At 33.1% G+C, this 21,481-nt stretch overlaps 3 protein-coding genes across 3 annotated transcripts; 1 reads left to right on the top strand and 2 right to left on the bottom strand.

The window, feature by feature from the left end:
• Positions 1–8,826: 8,826 nt before the first annotated feature.
• Positions 8,827–9,951, bottom strand: LOC141693422 (short-chain dehydrogenase reductase 3b-like). Its single transcript, XM_074498523.1, has 2 exons — positions 9,853–9,951; positions 8,827–9,780 (listed from the first exon to the last, which is right to left on the bottom strand). The coding sequence occupies exons 1-2, from the start codon at positions 9,864–9,866 to the stop codon at positions 8,988–8,990; spliced, it is 807 nt and encodes a 268-aa protein (XP_074354624.1). The 5' UTR covers positions 9,867–9,951; the 3' UTR covers positions 8,827–8,987.
• A 1,482-nt stretch (positions 9,952–11,433) lies between these two features.
• Positions 11,434–16,177, top strand: LOC141693421 (uncharacterized). The gene is made up of 9 exons (XM_074498522.1): positions 11,434–11,608; positions 11,695–11,760; positions 12,190–12,492; positions 12,610–12,838; positions 13,054–13,111; positions 14,072–14,158; positions 14,253–14,387; positions 14,629–14,764; positions 15,781–16,177. The coding sequence occupies exons 1-9, from the start codon at positions 11,535–11,537 to the stop codon at positions 16,016–16,018; spliced, it is 1,326 nt and encodes a 441-aa protein (XP_074354623.1). The 5' UTR covers positions 11,434–11,534; the 3' UTR covers positions 16,019–16,177.
• A 242-nt stretch (positions 16,178–16,419) lies between these two features.
• Positions 16,420–17,883, bottom strand: LOC141691617 (ubiquitin C-terminal hydrolase 12-like). Its single transcript, XM_074496386.1, has 5 exons — positions 17,871–17,883; positions 17,625–17,757; positions 17,285–17,451; positions 16,816–17,162; positions 16,420–16,689 (listed from the first exon to the last, which is right to left on the bottom strand). Exons 1-5 carry the CDS (start codon positions 17,881–17,883, stop codon positions 16,420–16,422), a joined length of 930 nt encoding a protein of 309 aa, XP_074352487.1.
• Between the last annotated feature and the right edge of the window lie 3,598 nt (positions 17,884–21,481).

The following is a 21,481-nucleotide window of genomic DNA, read 5'->3' as shown; positions in this document are numbered from 1 at the left end:
TCATCACTAACCATCTCCACATTGTCAAATTTGAGGCTCTCATGGTAATCTCCATCTTGCAGTCCTTCAATCTTTTTATCATCAAACACAACATGTATTGATTCCACAATAATGTTGGTTCTTAGATTATAGACTTTATATGCTTTACCAACAACATATCCAACAAAAATTCCTTCATCTGCTTAAGCATCAAACTTCCCATTCTGATCAGTTTGATTTTTCAAGATATAATGCTAACTTTCTTTAAAGAATGTTTTATTTGATAATAATCATAGTACAAACTATGATATTCCTTACAAGTATAAATGGAATGCCATAAACTATCACAATGAAAACAAGGATTTTGTGGCTTATATCTAACAAACTGACTCTTAACTCATGACTTTGAAGGTAAGGAGTTTATGTTCTTATTCTTTCTGCAAAAAAAAGCCAGATGGTTAGAATTTCCACAGTTATAACATTTCTTTCTAGGAGCATTAGGAACAGGCTTATAATCATTGTTTTTATTCACACCTTCCTTTCCATTCCTATTTCTCCTAGGTGACTTTACCTTGTTTACATTCTTAACATCTTTCAGCTTATTCTTAAGCTGCTTCTTTTTCATTAAGCCTATGTTAACTTCAGTTGGCTTATCCTGTTTTAGTTTGTCAGAAGTTAATTTCTCTTTAACTTCTGATTTCTTAATATCAGACTTTACAGCTAAAAACTTAACAGGATTTACCTTGGGATTTTGTTTAACAACTATAGGCTCAATTTCTACAGTTCCTTTTTCACTTTTATCATCTCCATAACCTAAGCCCTCTTTCCCGTTTCCACTACTTAACAAATTCTGAGTTGTTCTGCCAGAGTTAGTCCAAGTCCTGATAATCTCTCTTTCCTTTTCTAACTCAGTTTTTAGAGATTCATTCATTTTTAGCACTTCATCCCTAACATAAAAGGCATCATCACTATCTTTCTGAGTTTGATGGAACGTGACTAACTCTTTTTCTAAATAATCATTCCTCTTTTTATAAGCAAGATTTTTCAGAAGTTAAAGTTTGATCTCTATAATTAATGAACATGGTTTTAAGATATCTTCTCAACTCAGTAATATCATTAGTATGAAAGGCATAAGTAGTTTAAGGTACCTTTAACTCAGCAGCATCAGAACTGCTATCAGCATTTGCCATCAAGACATAGTTCACCTCATTTTCAGAATCTGAAGTGTCTGTCCAGCTTTCCTTCTTTGTGACAAGAGCCTTGCATTTGTCATTCTTCACTTTCTTGCAATCTGGAGATATGTGGCCTTTCTCACCACAGTTGTAGCATTTGACATTTGAGTAATCTCCTCTGTCAGACTTTCCTCATTTGCCTTCAGATTTTCTGAAATTCTTCTTATCAGAACTTGCACCTTTCCTAGAAAATTTCTTTCCCTTTTTGAATTTCCTGTATGCAATCCTTGTGATTTCTTTCACCATAAGAGAACACAGCTTCATCATCTCTTCATCAGGATCCATCTCAGGTAAGCTTTCAGTTTCTGAGTCATTATCACTATCAGAACTTGATGACTCAGTATCATACTTTGTGATGAGAGCTTTTCCCTTGCCTTTTCTTAAGGCAGCTGCTTTGGGGGATTCCTCCTCAGCCTTAAGAGCAACTGTCCTTGACTTTCTTCCATGCCTCTTGCTTCTTTGTTCCATCTCAAGTTCATGAGTCTTGAGCATCCCATAAATTTCATCAAGAGTTGTTTCATCAAGATTATAGTTGTCTCTTATAGTGGTGGCCTTCAAATCCCAACTTTCAAGAAGAGCTAACAGGAATTTAAGATTTGTATCTTCAAGATCATATTCCTTGTCAACTAATGACAAATCATTCAAGAGTTTGACAAATCTATCATATAAACCAGTCAATGACTCATCAGGTTTTGAGTTAAAGTGCTCATACTCTTGAGTGAGTATAGTCTTCCTGTTCTTCTTAATTGAATCAGTTCCCTGACATCTTGTTTCTAAGGCATCACATATCTCCTTTGCAGTTTTGCAGTTGATTACCCTGTTTGACATGACATTATCAATGACACCATGCAACAAGTGTCTTACCTTTGCATCCTTAGCAATAAATGAGATATCTTCAGCAGTGTAATCACTTTTCTCCTTTGGTACAGACTTTGCTGGTTCACCTGCAACTACAACAGAGAGCTTGGTTGGCTTGTGTGGTCCTTCATTGATTCTGTCAAGGTATTCTGGATCTGTAGATTCCAGAAACATAGACATCCTCACCTTCCATATGGGATATTCAGATGGTTTCAGTATGGGAACTCTAATAGTCTCATATCGATTATGGATTTGAGTCTTTTGAGGTTCTTCAGTTTTGGTGGGCTTGGTTGGAATTTGTTCTTCTTCAGACATGATTGTTTTTGGATCTTAAACTGTTTGTGTGTTAACAGACTGCTCTAATACCACTTGTTAGGTCACACACACTGTAGAAGGGGGTTGAATACGGTGTTTACTACAATCAAATCGAATTAAAGAACACAAGTAATAGAACACATATTTTATTCAACACAATAAACTCTGTTACAATATGGAACTGTTCTCTCTCAGTGATGAACAAATTATCACGAGAGCTGATAGGGTTACAATGAACAATAACTTCGATAATTATAACACTTATAGTGTAAATCCTATGCCTGTGTTTATATATTACACAGTTACAAGATAATCTTCTAATTGATACTGAATATAATTCTGCTTCCTAAAATATATCAATCAGTTATCTTTTCTTCCAAGTATTCTATTCTTCATAGAAATCCTTCTTCATGCATATTTCTTCTTGCGTTTGTCTTGATCTTCTTTCCTTTCAATCAGCCGCCCGCCTTATCTGAAAGTCTCCTTAAGTCCTGATATTATCTCCTGATAACTTAAGTTCTGATATCTTAAGTCCTGACTTCAGTATAAGTATTGATTTCCAATTAAGTACTGATTTGTCCTGTGGCGCCCTCCAAACCCGGGTCAGAAGTTTGGGGTCCGCACAAACACCTTAATTATAACCTGCTTATAACAATAATAAAGATAATAATAATATATGCAATGACCCTACTTACCAATCACCACGGACCGCAACAGGTTAAAATATGCACACAAGCCAAACACACTAATATATTACAAACCGTTCAAATCCCAACTATTTCAAATTCAAACTGAGTATTAAACATTATTACAAACTTTTACAAACTTAAACTATTCCAAAAGAAGCCTACTAGCTCAGCTTTCTCAACCTGAACCCCTAGCTCTCGCGTTGGACTGGGGATCCTATTTACCAATTGGTTCCTTTTTAACTGGAAAGAATATAAACAACATCGCACAAATGAGCTAACTAGCTCAGCAAGTCACAATGACAAAACTGAGAATAATGATCATCAGGTGAATATGTTTATGATATCAACTGAACAATGGATTATGATTTAGAATTGGATATTATACTTTTAATTTAAAAACCAAGGTTAGGCTGCTGATCAGTCACACACTAACCTCGAGCAAGGCACACAGCATTGCTTTAACTACTGGATCCAAGGCACACATTGGCCTAACTTGAACATTATATGGTCTGACCACGAATCTGGTCCACAATTTTATAAAAACAATCCAATTCCAACATAATAACAGAATATGCAATAATAAACAATAACCGAAATCATTAACAACAATAAATGTTTAACAATGAAAGGGTTTAAATCCTTGTAAGGATCAACAAGGTACTTTTAAAGCTTGAATGCTGGGTAATGAAAGAATTGGATAACAAAGGAAACAACGTTTCAGGGTTTCAAGGATTTGGTCTTTCAAAGCATAAGATATCATGGATTGAGTATATAATAATTCAGTTCAGTGTCTGGTATTTAGTTTGTATGTATTTGTGGAGTAGTATCGTAGATTTGTGGTTCTTGTTTGGGTATACAATAATCAATGGATTAGAAAGAATATGGTCCATAGCTCAAGAACAATAACTGAAATCAGGATTTAGGTTTCCGTGCTTCAAAGCACTTGCAATGTCAACAAGACTATCAAGAATTACAATATCTCGAGAGAGTTCAGAACACTTGCTTGATATTAGCTTACTATCCTGCACTTGCTTTCAATCACAATCGTCTTACTCCTCAACTACCTGTTTCCCTTTCCTACGCCTTGCCTCTTCTGCTCACATATCATAAGCATCTATCAATAATTTACTCACGAAATTCTATTCAACACATACTTCTATCTACCCTTCGTTTTACCCAAATCCGATTAACGGATTGAAAGTTATGCGATAATCAAGTAAACACCGAATATATAGACCGATAGTCAATTAACAAGTCACATGTAGCACATAATACATCACGTAATCAATGATATATTATTTATAAAGAAATCTCGGGTCATAAATAGGTTTTCTGGTATTTAAAATGATTTTTAAAACATTTTTCGAAATTAAAACAGGTCGTTGGATCAATTTCGGAATAATAAACAGGGTTCGGTTGGCCCATTCTGGCTCCGAAATAATTTTTAGAATAATTATCGAGCCTTGGAAATAATTTAGAATAATATTTCAAAGCTCGAAACTATTTTTCGGAATTTTTAAATCATTTTTAAATAATTAAATCTAATCAAATAATTAATTAAAAATCAATTAATAATTAATTAAATCAATTAATCAATTAATTTTTGAATTAATTGACTAATTAATCAATTAAAAATTAACTGAAATTAATTAACTAATTAATTCAGATTTATTTGTGAATAAAAAATAATTTTCGGAATTAAAATAATAATTTTTAGAATTTTCTGAAATTAAAAACGAATTTTTATAATAAAAATAAATAAGAAATATGATTTTTAAACATTTTATAAACAGGAATCCTAAATTTGCAAAGTCTGGAAACCTCAGGGACCTAACTGCATCGTTTTCAAAAGTTGGGGTACCAAACTGTAATTTTCCAGCTCTTCGCCGGAAAACAGTCGGGTTCGCCGGAGAACACGTTCCCGGCGTCCTCACCCCACCAACACCTCCAGATCACATCTACACAACATCAGGAACACAACCATGCAATCAATTCATCCTAACAATCCCTGAGTTGGCCGGAATTTGGCCGTGAAGTTTTCCAGTTTCCGGCGAATATCGGAAAACTTCAAAACACAACTCCCTTCTCTACAGACCTCGTTGGTTCATGAAACTTATACGACTAGATTTTAAATTTCACAAAGAACACAACCCACTGTAACACATCATCAATCTATCACAGAATAAGAAATCCCCAAATTTCAATTAAGAACATTCATACGGGTTATAAACCCTAATTTTGAAATTCGAAAATCAAACTCAAATTTGAACATGTTATTTAACTCCAAATCAGACGTATGACATATGAAAATCATCAGGAAAACAAGCTCTACAACATGCAATCATCAAATCATACAAACAATCATCCGAACAAAAATTCATATTTTTAATAAAATAAATTCGAAAATAAATAAATTTTTAGAAAAATAACCTTAATTTCTGCAGTAAAACAAAGCTCAGAATCTGATAGAACATTTCAAATCCTTCGTTTTGGTTACTCAAGCTTTGAAAACAGAGACCGGTAACGCCTTCGTTTTGCTGTTTGATTCTTAGAACAGTTTTAAGAAATTAAGGTTTTTCTCTGAAAATTATATAATTATCTGTCTGCAAATGATTTTGATACGAAATAAAATACGGTAAAAGGCTATTTATAATTATGGAAAATTTGTATCCCGTTGGATCATTCCGGATATAAAACGGTACGTTTATTTGTAAAAACTGATCCAAACGGTATCGGTTTTCGGGATAATTATCCAAATCAGTACAATTTGTACTGCGGTCTTGGTCTCAGCGCCTGGTTACACGTATTACGAAGTGATAATTGGGATATTTTAATAAAAAGCTCCCGTTGATCGAAAATACGGGTTTTATTGATTTACCGAAACGAATATTCTATCGAAAATGTTGCGCCGGGACCCGCGCAGGACAAACCGTACGCCGGATCGAAAAAGTCGAAATATGGAAAATGCTCGGAATATTACAATTAGGTTAGGAAGGAGTTCTCGGAAGAGTTTCGGGTTCAAAAAATGTAACAACGGTTGATGTCGGTTGGTTCCCGTTTTTATAAAATAGATTTTAATTACCCGGAAAAATTTTTTAGAAATTTCATATGATATTTATAAATCCATAAATCAACATAAAAATAATTAGGAAGATATAACAATTATCTATATTTTATTTTGGACATATAAAAATTAAAATACTCAATTAATATTATTTTTGAATATTCAAGTACAGATAACACTTAACAATTAACTCACAGAATAGATACTGGGCACACATAATAATATCAAAAATAATTACATGATATATCCCGGATATTACATGTCCTGTTAAGTAAGATCTGAAAACTAAATACAAATCATATTAGACATGACATCACAAATATATCTAACATTTTAGTTTTGTGTTATTCTGAATCAATTATATAATGTATTTTTATCTTGGATAAATAAAATATATTATTTTGTTTATCCAAACTCATTAGTATAATTTTTTTAGGAGGATTTATAGTATTATTATTTTATCATAGCTCTATTCGCTTGATATATCAACTAAATCTTAATAATTTGTTTTAGTTCGCTTAAATTTAATTTAGTCTGAAGTAACAAATTAGAAAAATATAGAACTCGATATGAATTAAAATATAAATTGGTAGAAGAAGTTGAATTTAATATAAATTTTAATGGTATAGAGTTCGATATAAAATAGAATTGAAATTGGTAAAGTAATAGATGAAGTTAACTTCAATATCAATTAAAATAAGAATGGATCGACCCAATAATTAAAATTAGAATAATTAAGTAAGAGTAATTAAGTAATTTTATCAAGTACTGACCGACTAACAACCAACTACTAAATTTTTAATATTTCGTCTATTATAATACAATATTGATAAGAAAAGAGATTCTTGAGATTCTTTATGCGAATTTATTCTTCCTTTCATTTCCCATTTTCTCAATAAAGGCCTGCTCTTTTGTCTCTTTATACTGACTAACCAAAGTACATTTTATATCCTCTCTCTAGAGTCCAAAGTCAATACTCGATACAAAAAAATATAAGTGGAGAACAAAAAATTAAATCAATCATATGTCAATTTTAATATATTGTCTCTGTCTCTGAAGGTTGATAACATGTCTAAATCAAAGCATTGAAATTTCATGTTATTGAGCTACTAAATTTGTTAAACTTATCTTTCAAGCCTTAAGACTCTATAATTACAGGGTTAGAGGGCCAGTAGCTTCCACTGTCATGGGACAGAATAATCAAATATTCATATATCCATATATTTATATCATTGATGTTCCCTCCGGGCTCCGAATTATTATCCAAGTACAATGATTATTTATTCCAGAAAATAATTGAGACTTCTTATTTCTCGAGTTCTAAATTGATGTATTTAAAAGTAGGGCCTTAATTTCATTAAGTCGAATAGCTATTTTTTTATCGTAATAAATCCGCAGCCGCTATCAGGTGTGTATCGGATAAATCTCACGGGTTCACGCAATTGCTTAAATCAAGATAAATCGCATTTAAGCGAAATATTCTATCTCATGAGTTATAATCATAAATTTTTCTCCCGTGAGATTCGAATCTGTGACCAAGAATATAATTATCTCGTCTTTAATCAACTGTGCCAACCCTTGCAGACGAATAACTAATTTTACTTGAACGATTTCGAAATTTTAATCAAACTCGATTCATTTTGTAAAATGTTCGAGTCGAGTTTACTCAAAAACTAAACATGTCAGATTTATACGAGTCAAATTAGATTTACACGTAAGTTCAACAATAAAAAATATGAAATATGTAAATTTTAAATGATTATAGTTCAACCTCAAGCCGTGCCAAGTTTTTAAGTTTCAAGCCGAGTTCTAATCGTACGGCTTTTATGAATTTAGCTCGTATACGAGTTCGAAATTACAAGCCGCGCTCAATCAACAACGGTTTAAATATCATGCAAAGTAATTGTTCATCTTACTCGAATAAAATGTAAACAATTTTAATAAGTGATAATCTCAACTTCGTGATCATTTGATTATGACTCGAGTTATTTACATATTTGATTATTAACTTTTGTCCTCTTTACATAAGGTCAATAATTTAATTCGTGATGTATTGATGTATGCGTATAACTAATTATAAATAAAAGTAACTGCGCTCAAATTTTAGTATATATAATTATGTATGAAAATCATTAATTTTAATAAAAGATTCATATTAAGCTTCATAATACTGCATATGTCAACTTGAGAACTTAGCCCCACATAAAAGTATTAACTCAAGGTTTAAAAGGTTGAAACTTGATAGCATAAATTTTTTTGACTAAATATAAATTTAATGGAAACTTTGGCTAATTTGAAAAATAGATTTCTTGTTTAATCATAAATTGTCATATAAATTCAGCAGTAGTACACGTTATCTGACTTAATGGCCATCTCAAAGCCTCATGATTCACTCGTTTTCATCGGCCAATAATCTTGATTCCAGAATTAAATATTTTGTTAATTTGACCGAACTTAATCAAATTCCATCGTTCATAAGCATTTTGTTCAGTGAATTTAAATGCATCTCCGTTTCTGCAGGCTTTGAAGTTCCCCGATAGACCTCTAAGATGGTTTTCTGCACATGTTTCTTAAGCAATTTGACACGTACTGGTTATGAACCTATTCGACTCGTATTTAATTAAAATCAGTACTTTATATTTTCATACAAACGAAATAATCTTGAACCTGTATTATAATTGTATTCGGTATATTATTTTCATATGAATGACATATATTAAGGCGGGACGGTGATGCATTCAAAACCGATATTATCAATGAAAAACATCACACAGTCCTATTAGCGAAAAAACATCAGAGTCATGAGTAGGAGGCCTGGTATACAGACAACAGAGTATAAATTTTGTTTGATCACTTCATAAAGCTATCCTGCATCATTGCCAGACCAGTATTCATAGTAGAAACGCCACCATCAACAGCTAAATTGTGTCCATTTATGTATAAAGATTCATCTGAAGCCAGAAACAATGCCGCCTCAGCTACATGTTCCGTCTTCAAAATTATTCCTTTCAATCCTGACATTGTGGCACTAAACATTTCAACCTCACTTGCTGAACTATTGTACGTGGCACACGACAAGGGTGTGGCAACACCCGATGGAGAAACACAATTCACCCTTATACCATGCTTCCCGAGTTCACTAGCAGCAGCTCGAACAATGCCTAGTATCGCGTGCTTACAAACAGTATAACCAAATGGACCATTTGCACCAGCAGTGGCTGAAACACTGCCTGTGCAGATAATTGACCCCCTGATCTTATTTTCTACCATCTCAGCCCCTGCATACTTGACTACTAAAACTGCACCGCGCAAATTGATGGCTATGCTTTTGTCAAAACTGGCCATATCCATTTCCAGTAATCTAGCACTTGAACCCATGATTCCTGCATTACTGTACATTATATCCAGACTGCCATATTTTTGTATGGTGTACGATATCAGCTCCTCAACTTGACTTTCGTCGCTGATATCACAATGCTTGTAAACAACTTTATCAGAGTCAATTGAAGAAACTACTTTTTGTCCCAATGCATCTTGGATGTCTGCTATAACAACAAATGCTCCATGCTCCACAAATAACCTTGCTGTTGCCTCTCCTATGCCGCTTGCTGCTCCCGTGATGATTGCGACCTTTCCATGTAACCTGAAAAAATTGTAAAATTAAGTCAATACTAGTTTCACAAACTATAAAAGCGATTATCAATTAGAGCTTCACCTTAGCTTAGCCATTGGGAAGCTTCACAAGAGATTATAGATGGTTTAAGCCTAGCGGAATACTATTTATATAAGAATTCCCGTTGAATAACGTTCGTCAAGTTTTATATGCTTTTAGGACTGATGCAAATAGATGTAAATACCAAAGAGAATAAGTATTAATGGTTAAGCCGGTGCAAGATGTTAAATTAGAACGGAATATGTTTGTTTGTACTTGCATGGAATATAAAACATCGGCTATATCTTTTGCGTGTTCTTAATGATTTATATAATTTAAGATTAAATCAAATTCAAAGTATGAAGAGTTAGAAATTGAATTTCAACCTTTTTTTATGTTGTGATCATTGATTTATTACCACATCTCTCAGATACATGAACTCATTTGAACTCAAAGGGCAGTCTCTGATTAGTTCATGAACACATTAATTCAACATCTGTATGCAGTGATAAGGAAGGATTTCAAAAGCCAAACTACCACATTATAAATAGCTCTACTTTGCTTCTTCGATTCTCCACTATCCCCATCAAAATAACAAGATTTTCGATAAATTTATAAGGCAAGAATTTGAACATTGTGCAATGGAGAGGAAGAGTTGTTGTTCAGGAAGGAGCTGCTGTTCGTCGACTCGGGTAGTGAGGCCCGTGGCTACTACTCCTAAGAAAGAGCCAGTGATGATGGTGAAGACACCGAAAACCGAAGATGTGAAGCCTGAAATGATGAAGAAAGTTGAAGGTCATCATGCCAATGCTGCTGTCAAGGTTGAGAAAACAGAGTCCATAAATGTTTCTGTCAAAAAAGAGGCTGTTAAGGTTGATGTTGGTTGTGGAGGAGGTGCTTGCAATTAAACTTGTTACATGTTTTGGGAAAATTATGTATTAAAAATTTATTAAGGAGAATGGGAATTTTATATGCTTTATCTTATTGTTTGCTTTGATCTTAATATTAGTAATTTCAAAAGTATCCAGCAGTGCTGCTGAGTTCAGTTTATTATGCATTTATCCATATGAAAAAAAAATTGAACGGAAAATTTTTGCAAAAATATTTGTGAAGTCCTGATTTTTAATTAAATTAGGGATGATTTACTTTAAATATTTGTAATTTCAAAAGTATCCAGCTGTGCTTCGCTTACTTCAGTTTATTATGCATTTATCCATATGGGAAAAATTGAATGAACATTTTTTGCAAGAAATTTTTGTAAAATCGTGATTTTTAATTAAATTAACGATAATTTACATAATTCTTAAAATTCTAGTTCAGCTATCCACATGGGGATAAGAATTATCAATATAATACTAGTAGTTAAAATCGATCAATATAATAAGAAGACATAAAATGTTTGTAAAAAATAATCAAACTAGTTCTTGTATAGGTAACTTAATAAATTGTTAACTCATCTTGTACAATCCGATCTATGATAAAAAATGATTTTATTTGGAATAAAATAGAAATCGAATTAGCCCACTAATTTTATTTAAACACATTTTTTTTTAAATTAATCAAATGATTTTTTATTTACATAAAAAAATTAGTAAGATCAAAAATAAAAATGCCAAAAATAATCAAGACTGGGAGATTTTCTAACAGTAGTGTACACTCATTGACATACAGCAGTTGAAGCTTAAAATTAACACCAGCAGAGCAATTAAGGGTTGAAGTTGAATTCAATTAAAACCCCACAGAAAATGGCAACAAAGTGCAAATACTGGCTCCCCAAGAAGAAAAGATTTTGTGCAAACCTCCCTCTTGGAACTTCAATGTAAGTCATCTGTCAACAACTCATACAAATGTACATATTTTGTTTTTGTATGTAATTTTGATTTGTAATGAGTTTGATTTTCGTAGATTCTGTGGAAATCATACAACAAGAAGCAATGACAAGTGGGTTCCATGCCCAATTGACCCTTCTCAGTAAGCTCAATCTCCCTTGCTTCACACAGAGAGAAAACTAGGGAGAGAGAGAGATAGAGAGAGAGAGGGAGAGGGAGAATAGATAGAGAGAGGGGGAGAGGTTACTAATGTACTAAACTTTACACAGAGAAAGAAAGAGAGAGAGGGGAGAGAGAGGGGGGGAGATAGAGAGAGAGGGAGATTGATAGATATATAGATAGATAGATAGAGGGAGGGAGGGGGAGAGAGAGCAGGGAGGGAGATAGAGAGGGAGAGAGAGATGTGTGTGTGTCTGTGTGTGAGAGAGAGAGAGGGAAATAGAGAGAGAGAGAGAGAGAGGGAGAGAGAGAGAGAGGGAGGGAGGTTTTACTAAAGTACTTGCTTTACTTCAATTTGGTATATTTTTTATTGCAAGATTGTGTTTTTATCAGTTTTTCTTGATTTTGGTAGCAATGTACTTGAAGAAAATCTGGAGGGTCATCTTAAGAAGTGCCCTTTTATAAAATATGCGAAGTCACTATCGCTTTTGCCTTACTATAGTAAAGGGATTAATAGTGGTGAAGAGGGGAATGAAGTGGTAGATTATGTTACCTCGGAAATGAAGCGAAAAGCTGTGAATGGTATGACTGCAAAAGAACTGTCAGAATTGATTAGTAAGATTAAGTCCGTTCATGCTTCGATTTGTAATGACATTCAAGATTCGCATAAGATTCCGGAGGCTTGTGGAGTTTGGACTAATCATGAAATTGACAGGTGATCATATGCACATATATGTGATTGTATTAGCTGTTTGGGTCATTTAATTCTGTTTAACTAATAGTGTCGTTTATTTATTAGTATTGTTGTTTTGTAAATATTTTGTTCTTATAGGAAGTTGCCATTCCAAGAAAAGCATGTATTGCAGCAGGCCTCCATACTTGGGAATTTGGAAGACGTTGGTGTTATAAAGTCTTCTGGTGCAGATGGGTCATGTGTTGATGATGATATTCCTGCAGTGGTTGAATTTGGAGCCGGGAGGGGATACTTAACGCAAATGCTTGCAGACTGTTATGGGATCAAAAAAGTTTTCTTGGTTGAGAGAAAGTCATACAAACTCAAGGTTTGTGAATTCAAAGTCAAGCTTATTGTGAACTACATTTTTGAGTCCCCTTAAATATAAGCACACAGTGTTGATATCAAAGTTTCGGTGTTTGTTACTGATTTGTTAGCTATATAACTTAATTATCAAGAGGATTATCTAAACTATACCTGTAAAGTCCTCACTATACCAGTTTTTGGCTAAAAGTTCCATTTCCTGTTAATGCTACTTTTTAGGCTGATCGAAGCCTGCGTCAGATAGAGAGCTTGACATTAGAGCGATTGAGAATTGATAGTAAGGTTTTTCGATATCTTGTAGTTTAATGTTTGTGTTAAACGTTTTTAATTTAATCTCAAGCACAATTCATAATTAATTGAGTCCCCAGTGCAAGTTATCTTGTAATGTAGCAAACTACCCAGCAATTATATACTTATAATGACAGAACGCCTTTGTCACAGTATGTCGTAGAAAATAGAAACTGAATAAGTAGTTAGGTTCAGAATTCACTTCGAAGGACATATTAGTACAACATACATCTTTTGTCCTCGTGCTTAGTAGCCCTGGTTCTGTGTTTCACTTACTATTGTATACAGATCGGGTGGTTCTCTTATAAATAAAATTGAATATTAAGCAAAATATTGTCCTCTTTAAGTAAGAGCCTTAGGGTGTTTGCTAGATCACAAAATTTATAACTTCAGATATAATTTGTTCTGAAAAAAAGATATAACATGTTAAATATTGTATGTTTGCTCATCAATATCTGATGCAGGATTACTCGTAAAAATAACGATTTATTGAACAAATCCGATAAAAGACAAAACTTAGGTGGATGAATTGCAGAACACCCAGGACCCCAAGGGTTTCCAAACCGCATAAAGGAGAAAAGAGACCCAATTGATAATTCCAGATATTTAAATAACCTTGTTATGGGGTCTAAGTACATTAGGTTATTTAATTAGGGTTCCTATTTTCTATATAAGCATGGTAACCCCACATTATTACTTCAAATTAATTAGGAAATTAGGAATTATCTTAAACTTGAGATGCATATGGTTGTTGTTTGATTACGACTAAACTTTTGTAGTTAAAGGATATAAACTTGAATTATGGCAAGTTGTCCTATATATTTCTAAATAGTTCTTATTATTGAAACTTTTTGCCCGCACAGATAAGCCCACTGATCTCAAAAAAGCATGCCATTTAAATTTGATATGCCTATGGTTGTTTGATTACATCAACTCTGAGCTTTTGTAGTTGAGGATTTAAACTTGAATGCTGTTGAGTCTTTTAAAGGAATTCCATATTTGGCAATTGGTAAACATCTTTGTGGGCCAGCAACAGGTAATTGACTGTATGTATTAATCTTTATCTTGCTTCTAAGCATTGATCTTGAATTTTTCCATCATTTTAATTTACCGTGCCTATTCCATTACAGATATGACCATAAGATGTTGTTTAGCAAAGCCTTGTGTTCAAGATAATGTTGCTAAAGGGACTGAAAACCCTTATCTGAGAGGCTTAGCATTAGCAACATGCTGCCATCATCTTTGTCAATGGAAGCATTACATAAGTAATTTCTTTATCCCTCTCATAAAAAATAGACCAATGGTAGTTTAGGAGTCTATTTTTTCTCGGTTACACAAGGATGATTATGTGTAGAGTGTAGTGCTAGCCTGTTAATATCAATTTTGGTTCTAAACAGAATCAATCCTGTGTGCACAATTTTATGAAGTATAACAAGTACTTCTACTTGATTAATCAATACTTGTTTGTGAATTTTTGACATATGGAAACTTGGTTTTTACTTGTAGATAAGCGATATATGTCAAATCTGGGGTTTGATAGAGATTATTTTCATGCCATTACATGGTTTACCAGCTGGGCAGTCGATGCAGATCATGGTACAGCACTTTCTGATGTAGATGCCACATCACATCCGGAAATAATGTAAAAATCTTTGAACTTTACTCAAGTGAATGCTGCACATTTTTTAATAAAATAAATGATAAAGGGTCCTGGTCCCTGGACAACAGGTCAGGGACCTTATGTACCCATAATTGATTTGGACTGTTGGATTGATACACCAACTTAGATCTTCTTTGAGTTCCGAAGTAAACTTTTCTGGAACTCTAGTACTCTGCATTTATGGGAATAATTGTTCATTTTCTTCTCAATCTTATGCTTGATGTTGGGACCGGTAAGAGTATGCTGCTTCAAGAATTTGCTACTCAGGAATGCTCGTTAAAGCTTTCTACTGTTTGTGTTGTGTTTGCATGTTTTACGGTTCTATAGGCTCAAGCATGACTAGCACCCCCTTTTTGATATAATGACATTTACATTAATTGGATACTTATAACTTTGAATATCCTTCCCAAGTTACTTCCTTTCAACAACAGTAAAAAAAAATTAACCATTGTGGCGGGTTAGCGATTACTACTTAATTATCAACGGAAGTCCGTAAATGTTCTTCAATGTCAAAATTATATGTGAATATGTGATGTTATTTGCTCTTTTCTGTTTGTTAAGCGGACATTTTTTTCTGTTTAGACTTTAGAGGACAGTAGAAGAGGGAAACCTTGTCAAAGAGAGAAAGAATATTAGTCTGTGTAAATTTTAGTGGAGGGAAATTTTTATCTGGACTACTTAAAAACTGAAAGAAGATCTGGAGTGTTAGTGGGTCAATCCAACGAGCTAAATCAATGATGCCTATACAAGGTTTCCTGCGGCCTTAAAGAAAAATAAGGTCCCTTGGCACCAGGGACTAGGACCCAATGATACATGTACATATAACACTTTCCTTTTAAATTCTATAAATGGCTTGGGAATTGACGTAGCTGTCAATTTTTGCTTAATTTTGTTTCATCTTCGCTCATAGGGGATAAAGAATTCATATTTGAATATAGTTCATGAAAATTATTGATTCAGATATATAATATATTTATGATATATATATATTAATTCAGGGAGGATGGACGAGACAGGGGTATTGATCTATTAAGAGATGAAGGAATTTCAAGGAACATGAGTGCTGTGGATAGAGCAGTACTGGGTTTCATGTGCAAAGATATTATTGACATGGGAAGGTTGATGTGGATGAAGGAACATAGTCTGGATTCTCGACTTGTCAAGTACGTTCCGTCCAATATCTCTCCTGAAAATCGTCTGTTGATCGCAAAGCACAAGAATGACATTTTATTATAAGATGGGCAGACCCCAACCCCAATTCCTTCAAAATGGAGATCTTTCAAGACTATGGAGAACTTAAAACCAAATTTATATGTAATATTAAGGGGCCGTTTAGATTATTGGATTTCAACCATGTTTCTCTGACATTTTTTTTTGACATCTCCTTTTCATTCCCATTATAGATTTAGAGTTAACCAAGTTGAAGTTCCACGATCTGAAGATGAACAAATTTATTTTAAGCATTTAACTGATGTCAAAATAAGTACTGTGATATATAGATAGAACAGTCACAAGTGATAACAAACTATGAGCATCATCGTGTTTCACAGAAGTTCGATAAATTTGATTCAATGGGATCATTCCAACTTCACGAACATTCCCTCGACGTCTAATCTGCAAATATTTAGTTAAAATTACTAATAGCTGCTTCCTGATGAAGTACTACTATCTAATGAAGTGGAGTCAGTCGGCATATTTGGAGTCTCCAGAGAAGTTTCACATAGCAATGTAAGTTCTGCTTCAAATATGCATCGGTCATCAACTACATATCCTTTTGCAGAATCATTAAGATCTTTTAGTTCGATTAGTGAATGCCAACCCCAGTCCTCAATTGATGCACTAAACCAGATGGTAGCTACAATATTTTCGACATTAATACTAGTGTAAAATTCAGTTATAATGGTAATCTAGAAAGAATGTAAAAAGGGTAATTACCTTTCTTCTGTATATGATTTTGATTAAACTGGTCCTTAACTGTTAGTGTAAACTCTGTTTTTAAGTCGCGCACAGGGGAACTATTGTGATCAACGTACACCAAATACAGGGAGAGGCCGTATTGAGTTAATTTGATGATCAAACAGTTTTCGCACATACCACAAATGACCTCCAATGCGGAACTCGTCAGAATAACAATCCTCCTCCAACTCTGAAAATTGATAAACCTCCCACACATATTTACCAGAGATGTTAGCCGCTTCTGATATTGAGAGACATTCATCTATTTGACCTAGCCGCGGACCTTCACTTAAAAAAACCTCCACTCCAAAGAAGCAAGTGTCGTCTACCAGAAAACCATTAGTAGGTTCTTCCAAAGCTTCTAAAGAGATGAATTTAGAGAACCCCCATTCGTATTTTACCCAGTCAAAACGTTTTGCTCTCCCTGTAAAACAAACATAGCATACAGCTTAAGCTCAAATTTCTTGGTAAGTTCAAATTAGACAACAGAGCGATGAAAAATAACAAATAAGCATAATTCCGGAAAGAACTAATGGACAACTATACCTTGAACAGTAAGATATTTTCCTCGAATTTGGTCGAACAAAAAGAACTTGAAAATGGCATTGACGTCCTTACCAGCTTCTAGACTACTTGTGCTTTCGAGCATTATGTATATAGATACATGATCACCCTTACCTCCATCTTTTCCTTTCGGATACAGTATAATCTTCCTGCATGCATCAGCATAGCTTAATTATGTATTATGAACACACACACACACACACAAAATACTAGCACCACAGAGTCTTATACAAGACCTCGTAATTTCAAATTGAACAACCAGCAGATAAATCTGAGGGCACATAAGAAATATTGAATACAGTGAAAAAAGTATTAGGGATACCATTCTTGCTGTCCAGCTTGAAAAATGTTTGTCATAATATGATGGACGCCATGTTTGGAATAGAGTGAGAAAGACTGGAGTTTGATCAAATAATGTGCTGGTGGAGTATCCCTCCATTCTCTTAGAACAGCCCCTATTACAATTAGATTACCATTATGTTTTTTTTGCTAAGTAAACTTAAGCACACCCAAGTGTTAAACTGTTGACCACCTCCAAAGAAGGCATGATTTCAACCACTACACTTACCCTTTATTGACATATTAATCATTATGTTATATACATGCAGTATTAAAATTAAGTGATGATCACCTACTCTCTCTGTTAAGATGAAATATTTTACTTTTAGATACTGAATCTAATTAACTCTGATAAACATAAGCTAGACTAATTGTCCTTTATTATGTTTGTTGTAAGTTGTTTACAAGTCAAAAATTCCAATTTTTTAATATATAAGTTATTTATATAATATACCCGACGAAACCTTATATCTTAAACGTTCTGATATGCAGCATAATCTAATTGATTTTAATGAATTTAAGCCAAACTACTTGCCTTCTACGGGTCCTGTATTGATTCAGGTATGAAATTGAAATGGATTAGTCGTTTAAAATTCATGAATTATGTTTTGACGCTTAACAATTAACTTTGTAAGAGGAGAAACGAAACCGTAAGTCTGTCATATGCCTTGGACATAAAATAATAAATCTACTAAAACCGTAATACTCCAGACGTCCCATTATTAAATTTAAAAAGGGGGGGGGGAGAATTCGAACAATATCAACGATTTCGAAGGAATTCTAATAACTTAACTAATATAAGGTTAAACAAGTGGGGTTAGTTGCGGACCTTCGTCGTCGGCTCCATCGTATACATAACCCATGAGTAGAAAGTTTACAATGCCTCGGCAATTTGTCAGGGATTAGGATTAGGTTTTTTCACTTAAAACCCTGGCTGATGGGCGCTAGATTATATAGGGAGTAAGTTCTTTTTATAAGATCTATTCACGTAGAAAAGGTATTTTTTAAGGTAAAGGTAAAGTTTTCGAGCAAATACTATGAAACGGATGGATTTCTACAAGTAGCTACATAGGAAATAATTGACATAATGTCCTAATTTACTTGGTCAATTTAATTTTTTAGAAAAAAATATATTTAAAGTTAATTATAGAAAAATTATTTAAAATGATTGAAATTTTGCATATAAAAATTAATGATATTTTCTTTTGTAACAGTAGAATTTACTCCTATATTTACGAAAATCACCTTAATTTTGTATTAATAATTATTTAATTTTAGATAAATTATTTAAAATTTATTTTAGGAATGTTAAGCCCAATTTTTTTAATACTCCCTCCGTCCCAATTTATTGTCTTTTTTGACTTTTTGCGGTAAAATTTACCAAATTTTGATTGAAATTTTCATATAATATATGATCGAAAAAATTATAAAAATTATATTATTAGAAAGTACACATAATCTACTTTAATACGTATTCTTCGATTTTTGAAAATAATAAAATATTGATATTTAATTTACGGTCAAAGTTAGATTAATTTAATCACAAAAAATCAAACAAGACAAATCTAATAACTTTGTTAATTAGTTTTCAAATTATCGTTTTTGTCAAAAGTCAAATCGGACATTTAAATTATGATGAAATGAACATGTGATTGTCTCCTTTTGTAATGTCTCCATTTATGCAACATAACAGAGATGTAGAGTATAGGGCATATTTGTATATAGTTTAGAAGACCTATAAACCCGTAACAATTTATCGATTATTGTTTATATACCCAATTTATACGTTAAATTTATAATTTATAAATTGATAAGTTAAATGTTAGCAAAATCATACTTTTTCATAACTTATTATTATTTTTTATTTTTTTTATTAATTTTAGTTTTGAAAAATATATTTGTAAATGTTAATATAATATAAAATTCACAAATTAAGATAATTATATATAAAAATTATTTATTTTAGTTCATTTAAGTAAAAAAATTATAATTTATAAATAAAATTATTCAAACACTTAAGTAATTTATAAGTATTTATCTACTTCACTTATAAGTTATTTATTTATTTTAAGTTATAAATTTATACCTACTTAGATCCATGATTTCTTTTCTTCAATTTAGAGAGATTATTGCTTTAAATTATATTAATTAAAAGGGGTTTTACTGTACGTGAGCAGGTAAGAAACCAATCTCCTTAAACACGTCTTGCATGTGTAACAACTAAAAAGTAACAATAATTGTAAATAAGACATCGATTCATTCAAGTTCAAGCTAAAATAAGTTAGGATCCAAACGACAACAGATGAAATGGTGACATCACGAGAAGTAGTCCAACATGTAACGCAAGAGCAGAATGAAGAACTGATGCAGAATGTGACTTACGAGGAAGTAAAAGAAGCAGTCTTCTCCATGCATCCTGAAAAGTCACCTGGAATGGATGGACTAAATCCCGGTTTCTTCCAAGCATTTTGGAACGTAGTTGGTGCGGATGTTTCCGAGTTTTGTCAACAGTTTTTTAATACAGGAGAAATGCCAGGGGAGGTAAATCGTACTTTGGTATGTCTCATCCCAAAGATTAAAAAACCTCACCAAATGTCAGAACTCAGACCAATTTCACTGTGTAATGTCTTGGTGCGAATTGTGTCAAAAGTGCTAGCTAATAGACTCAAGCCGTGTTTAAAGCATCTGATCTCAGATAAGCAAAGCGCCTTTATCGAAGGAAGACTACTAACTGATAATGCGTTGTTGGCCTATGAGATAAATCATTGCATCAAAAGACGAACACAAGGAAAGTAAGGAATTGCAGGTCTCAAGCTTGATATATCCAAGGCATATGACAGACTAGAATGGAGCTATATTGAAGGTATGTTTAAAAAATTTGACTTTAATCATACTTGGATTCAGAGGCTGATGACTTGCATTAAATCTGTCACATATAGCTTTGTGAATAATGGTAGAGTGTTTGGTGATATTCGACCTCAACGAGGTATACGGCAAGGAGATCCTATTTCCCCGTATATTTATATTTTATGTGCAGAAGGTCTAAACTCTGTCATTAGAAAACATGAGGAGGTTGGCCTAATCCATGGTGTGTCAATTGCAAGAGGTGTGTTAATTCAAGTGTTTATGATGATAAGAGTTCTTAGCAACAGAATGTAGACTTCAGATTGGAATCATCCGAGATCTCAGCAATGTTTATCAGAATGCAGTTGGTTCAATCTTCCTGGAAGTCTATCCCGCAGGTTTAGTATTAGTTTGTTAGGGTTTTGTGTAAATCTTGTTTATCTGGATAAACCTTATCTCAAACAAACTCACCACCTTATCTTATAAATCAAGTTTAAATCTTTCAAGCCTTATCTCTTTACTTGATTTATCTTTTTCAAACGTACTAACAGATTAGTTTAAAAGCTTCATTCAAATATTTTCAAACAAACTTATCTTCCAACCTTATCTTGTGTTTGAAAATAAATCTGTTAGAACTTTGCTTATAAATACAACTCTTCATTTCAGATTTGTAGCTAACACTTTCACGAGAATCCTTCATCATCTGAAATCTTTTTCTTGTTTCATACCCGAGATATTCATATCCAGAAAAACAAGAAACCTAGTTTGAGTTGTAATCAATTTGTTTATTCTTGTAACTGAATAGTGTATTCATATCAACTTTGTGCCGGGTTGTGGCAAGCTTGATTTCAAAGTATAGCAAGGTAGCTAGAAGGCTAAGGAATAGCAGTGGGCTAGGTAGCAAGGAAGCTTGGGAAAGGGTTTCTTTCAGGTGCTATATTTGTAATCAAGGAAAAGACTGTAAGTTCTTTTATTAAAGTTGATATAATACATTCT

The sequence above is a fragment of the Apium graveolens genome, chromosome 10 (assembly GCF_009905375.1).
Source record: "Apium graveolens cultivar Ventura chromosome 10, ASM990537v1, whole genome shotgun sequence".
In the NCBI taxonomy this organism is placed as follows: Eukaryota; Viridiplantae; Streptophyta; class Magnoliopsida; order Apiales; family Apiaceae; genus Apium; species Apium graveolens.
The sequence above is the reverse complement of the archived record's forward strand: the minus strand, read 5'-3'. Positions and strand labels throughout refer to the sequence as shown.

Coding starts and splice junctions, on each gene's coding strand:
- LOC141693421 (XM_074498522.1), top strand. CDS start 11,535: ATGGCAACAAAGTGCAAATACTGGCTCCCCAAGAAGAAAAGATTTTGT. Junction 12,493..12,609: donor ACTAATCATGAAATTGACAG/GTGATCATATGC, acceptor TTGTTCTTATAG/GAAGTTGCCATTCCAAGAAA. Junction 14,159..14,252: donor TCTTTGTGGGCCAGCAACAG/GTAATTGACTGT, acceptor ATTCCATTACAG/ATATGACCATAAGATGTTGT.
- LOC141691617 (XM_074496386.1), bottom strand. Junction 17,452..17,624: donor CAAGCTGGACAGCAAGAATG/GTATCCCTAATA, acceptor TGATGCATGCAG/GAAGATTATACTGTATCCGA. Junction 16,690..16,815: donor GGCCTCTCCCTGTATTTGGT/GTACGTTGATCA, acceptor CATTCTTTCTAG/ATTACCATTATAACTGAATT.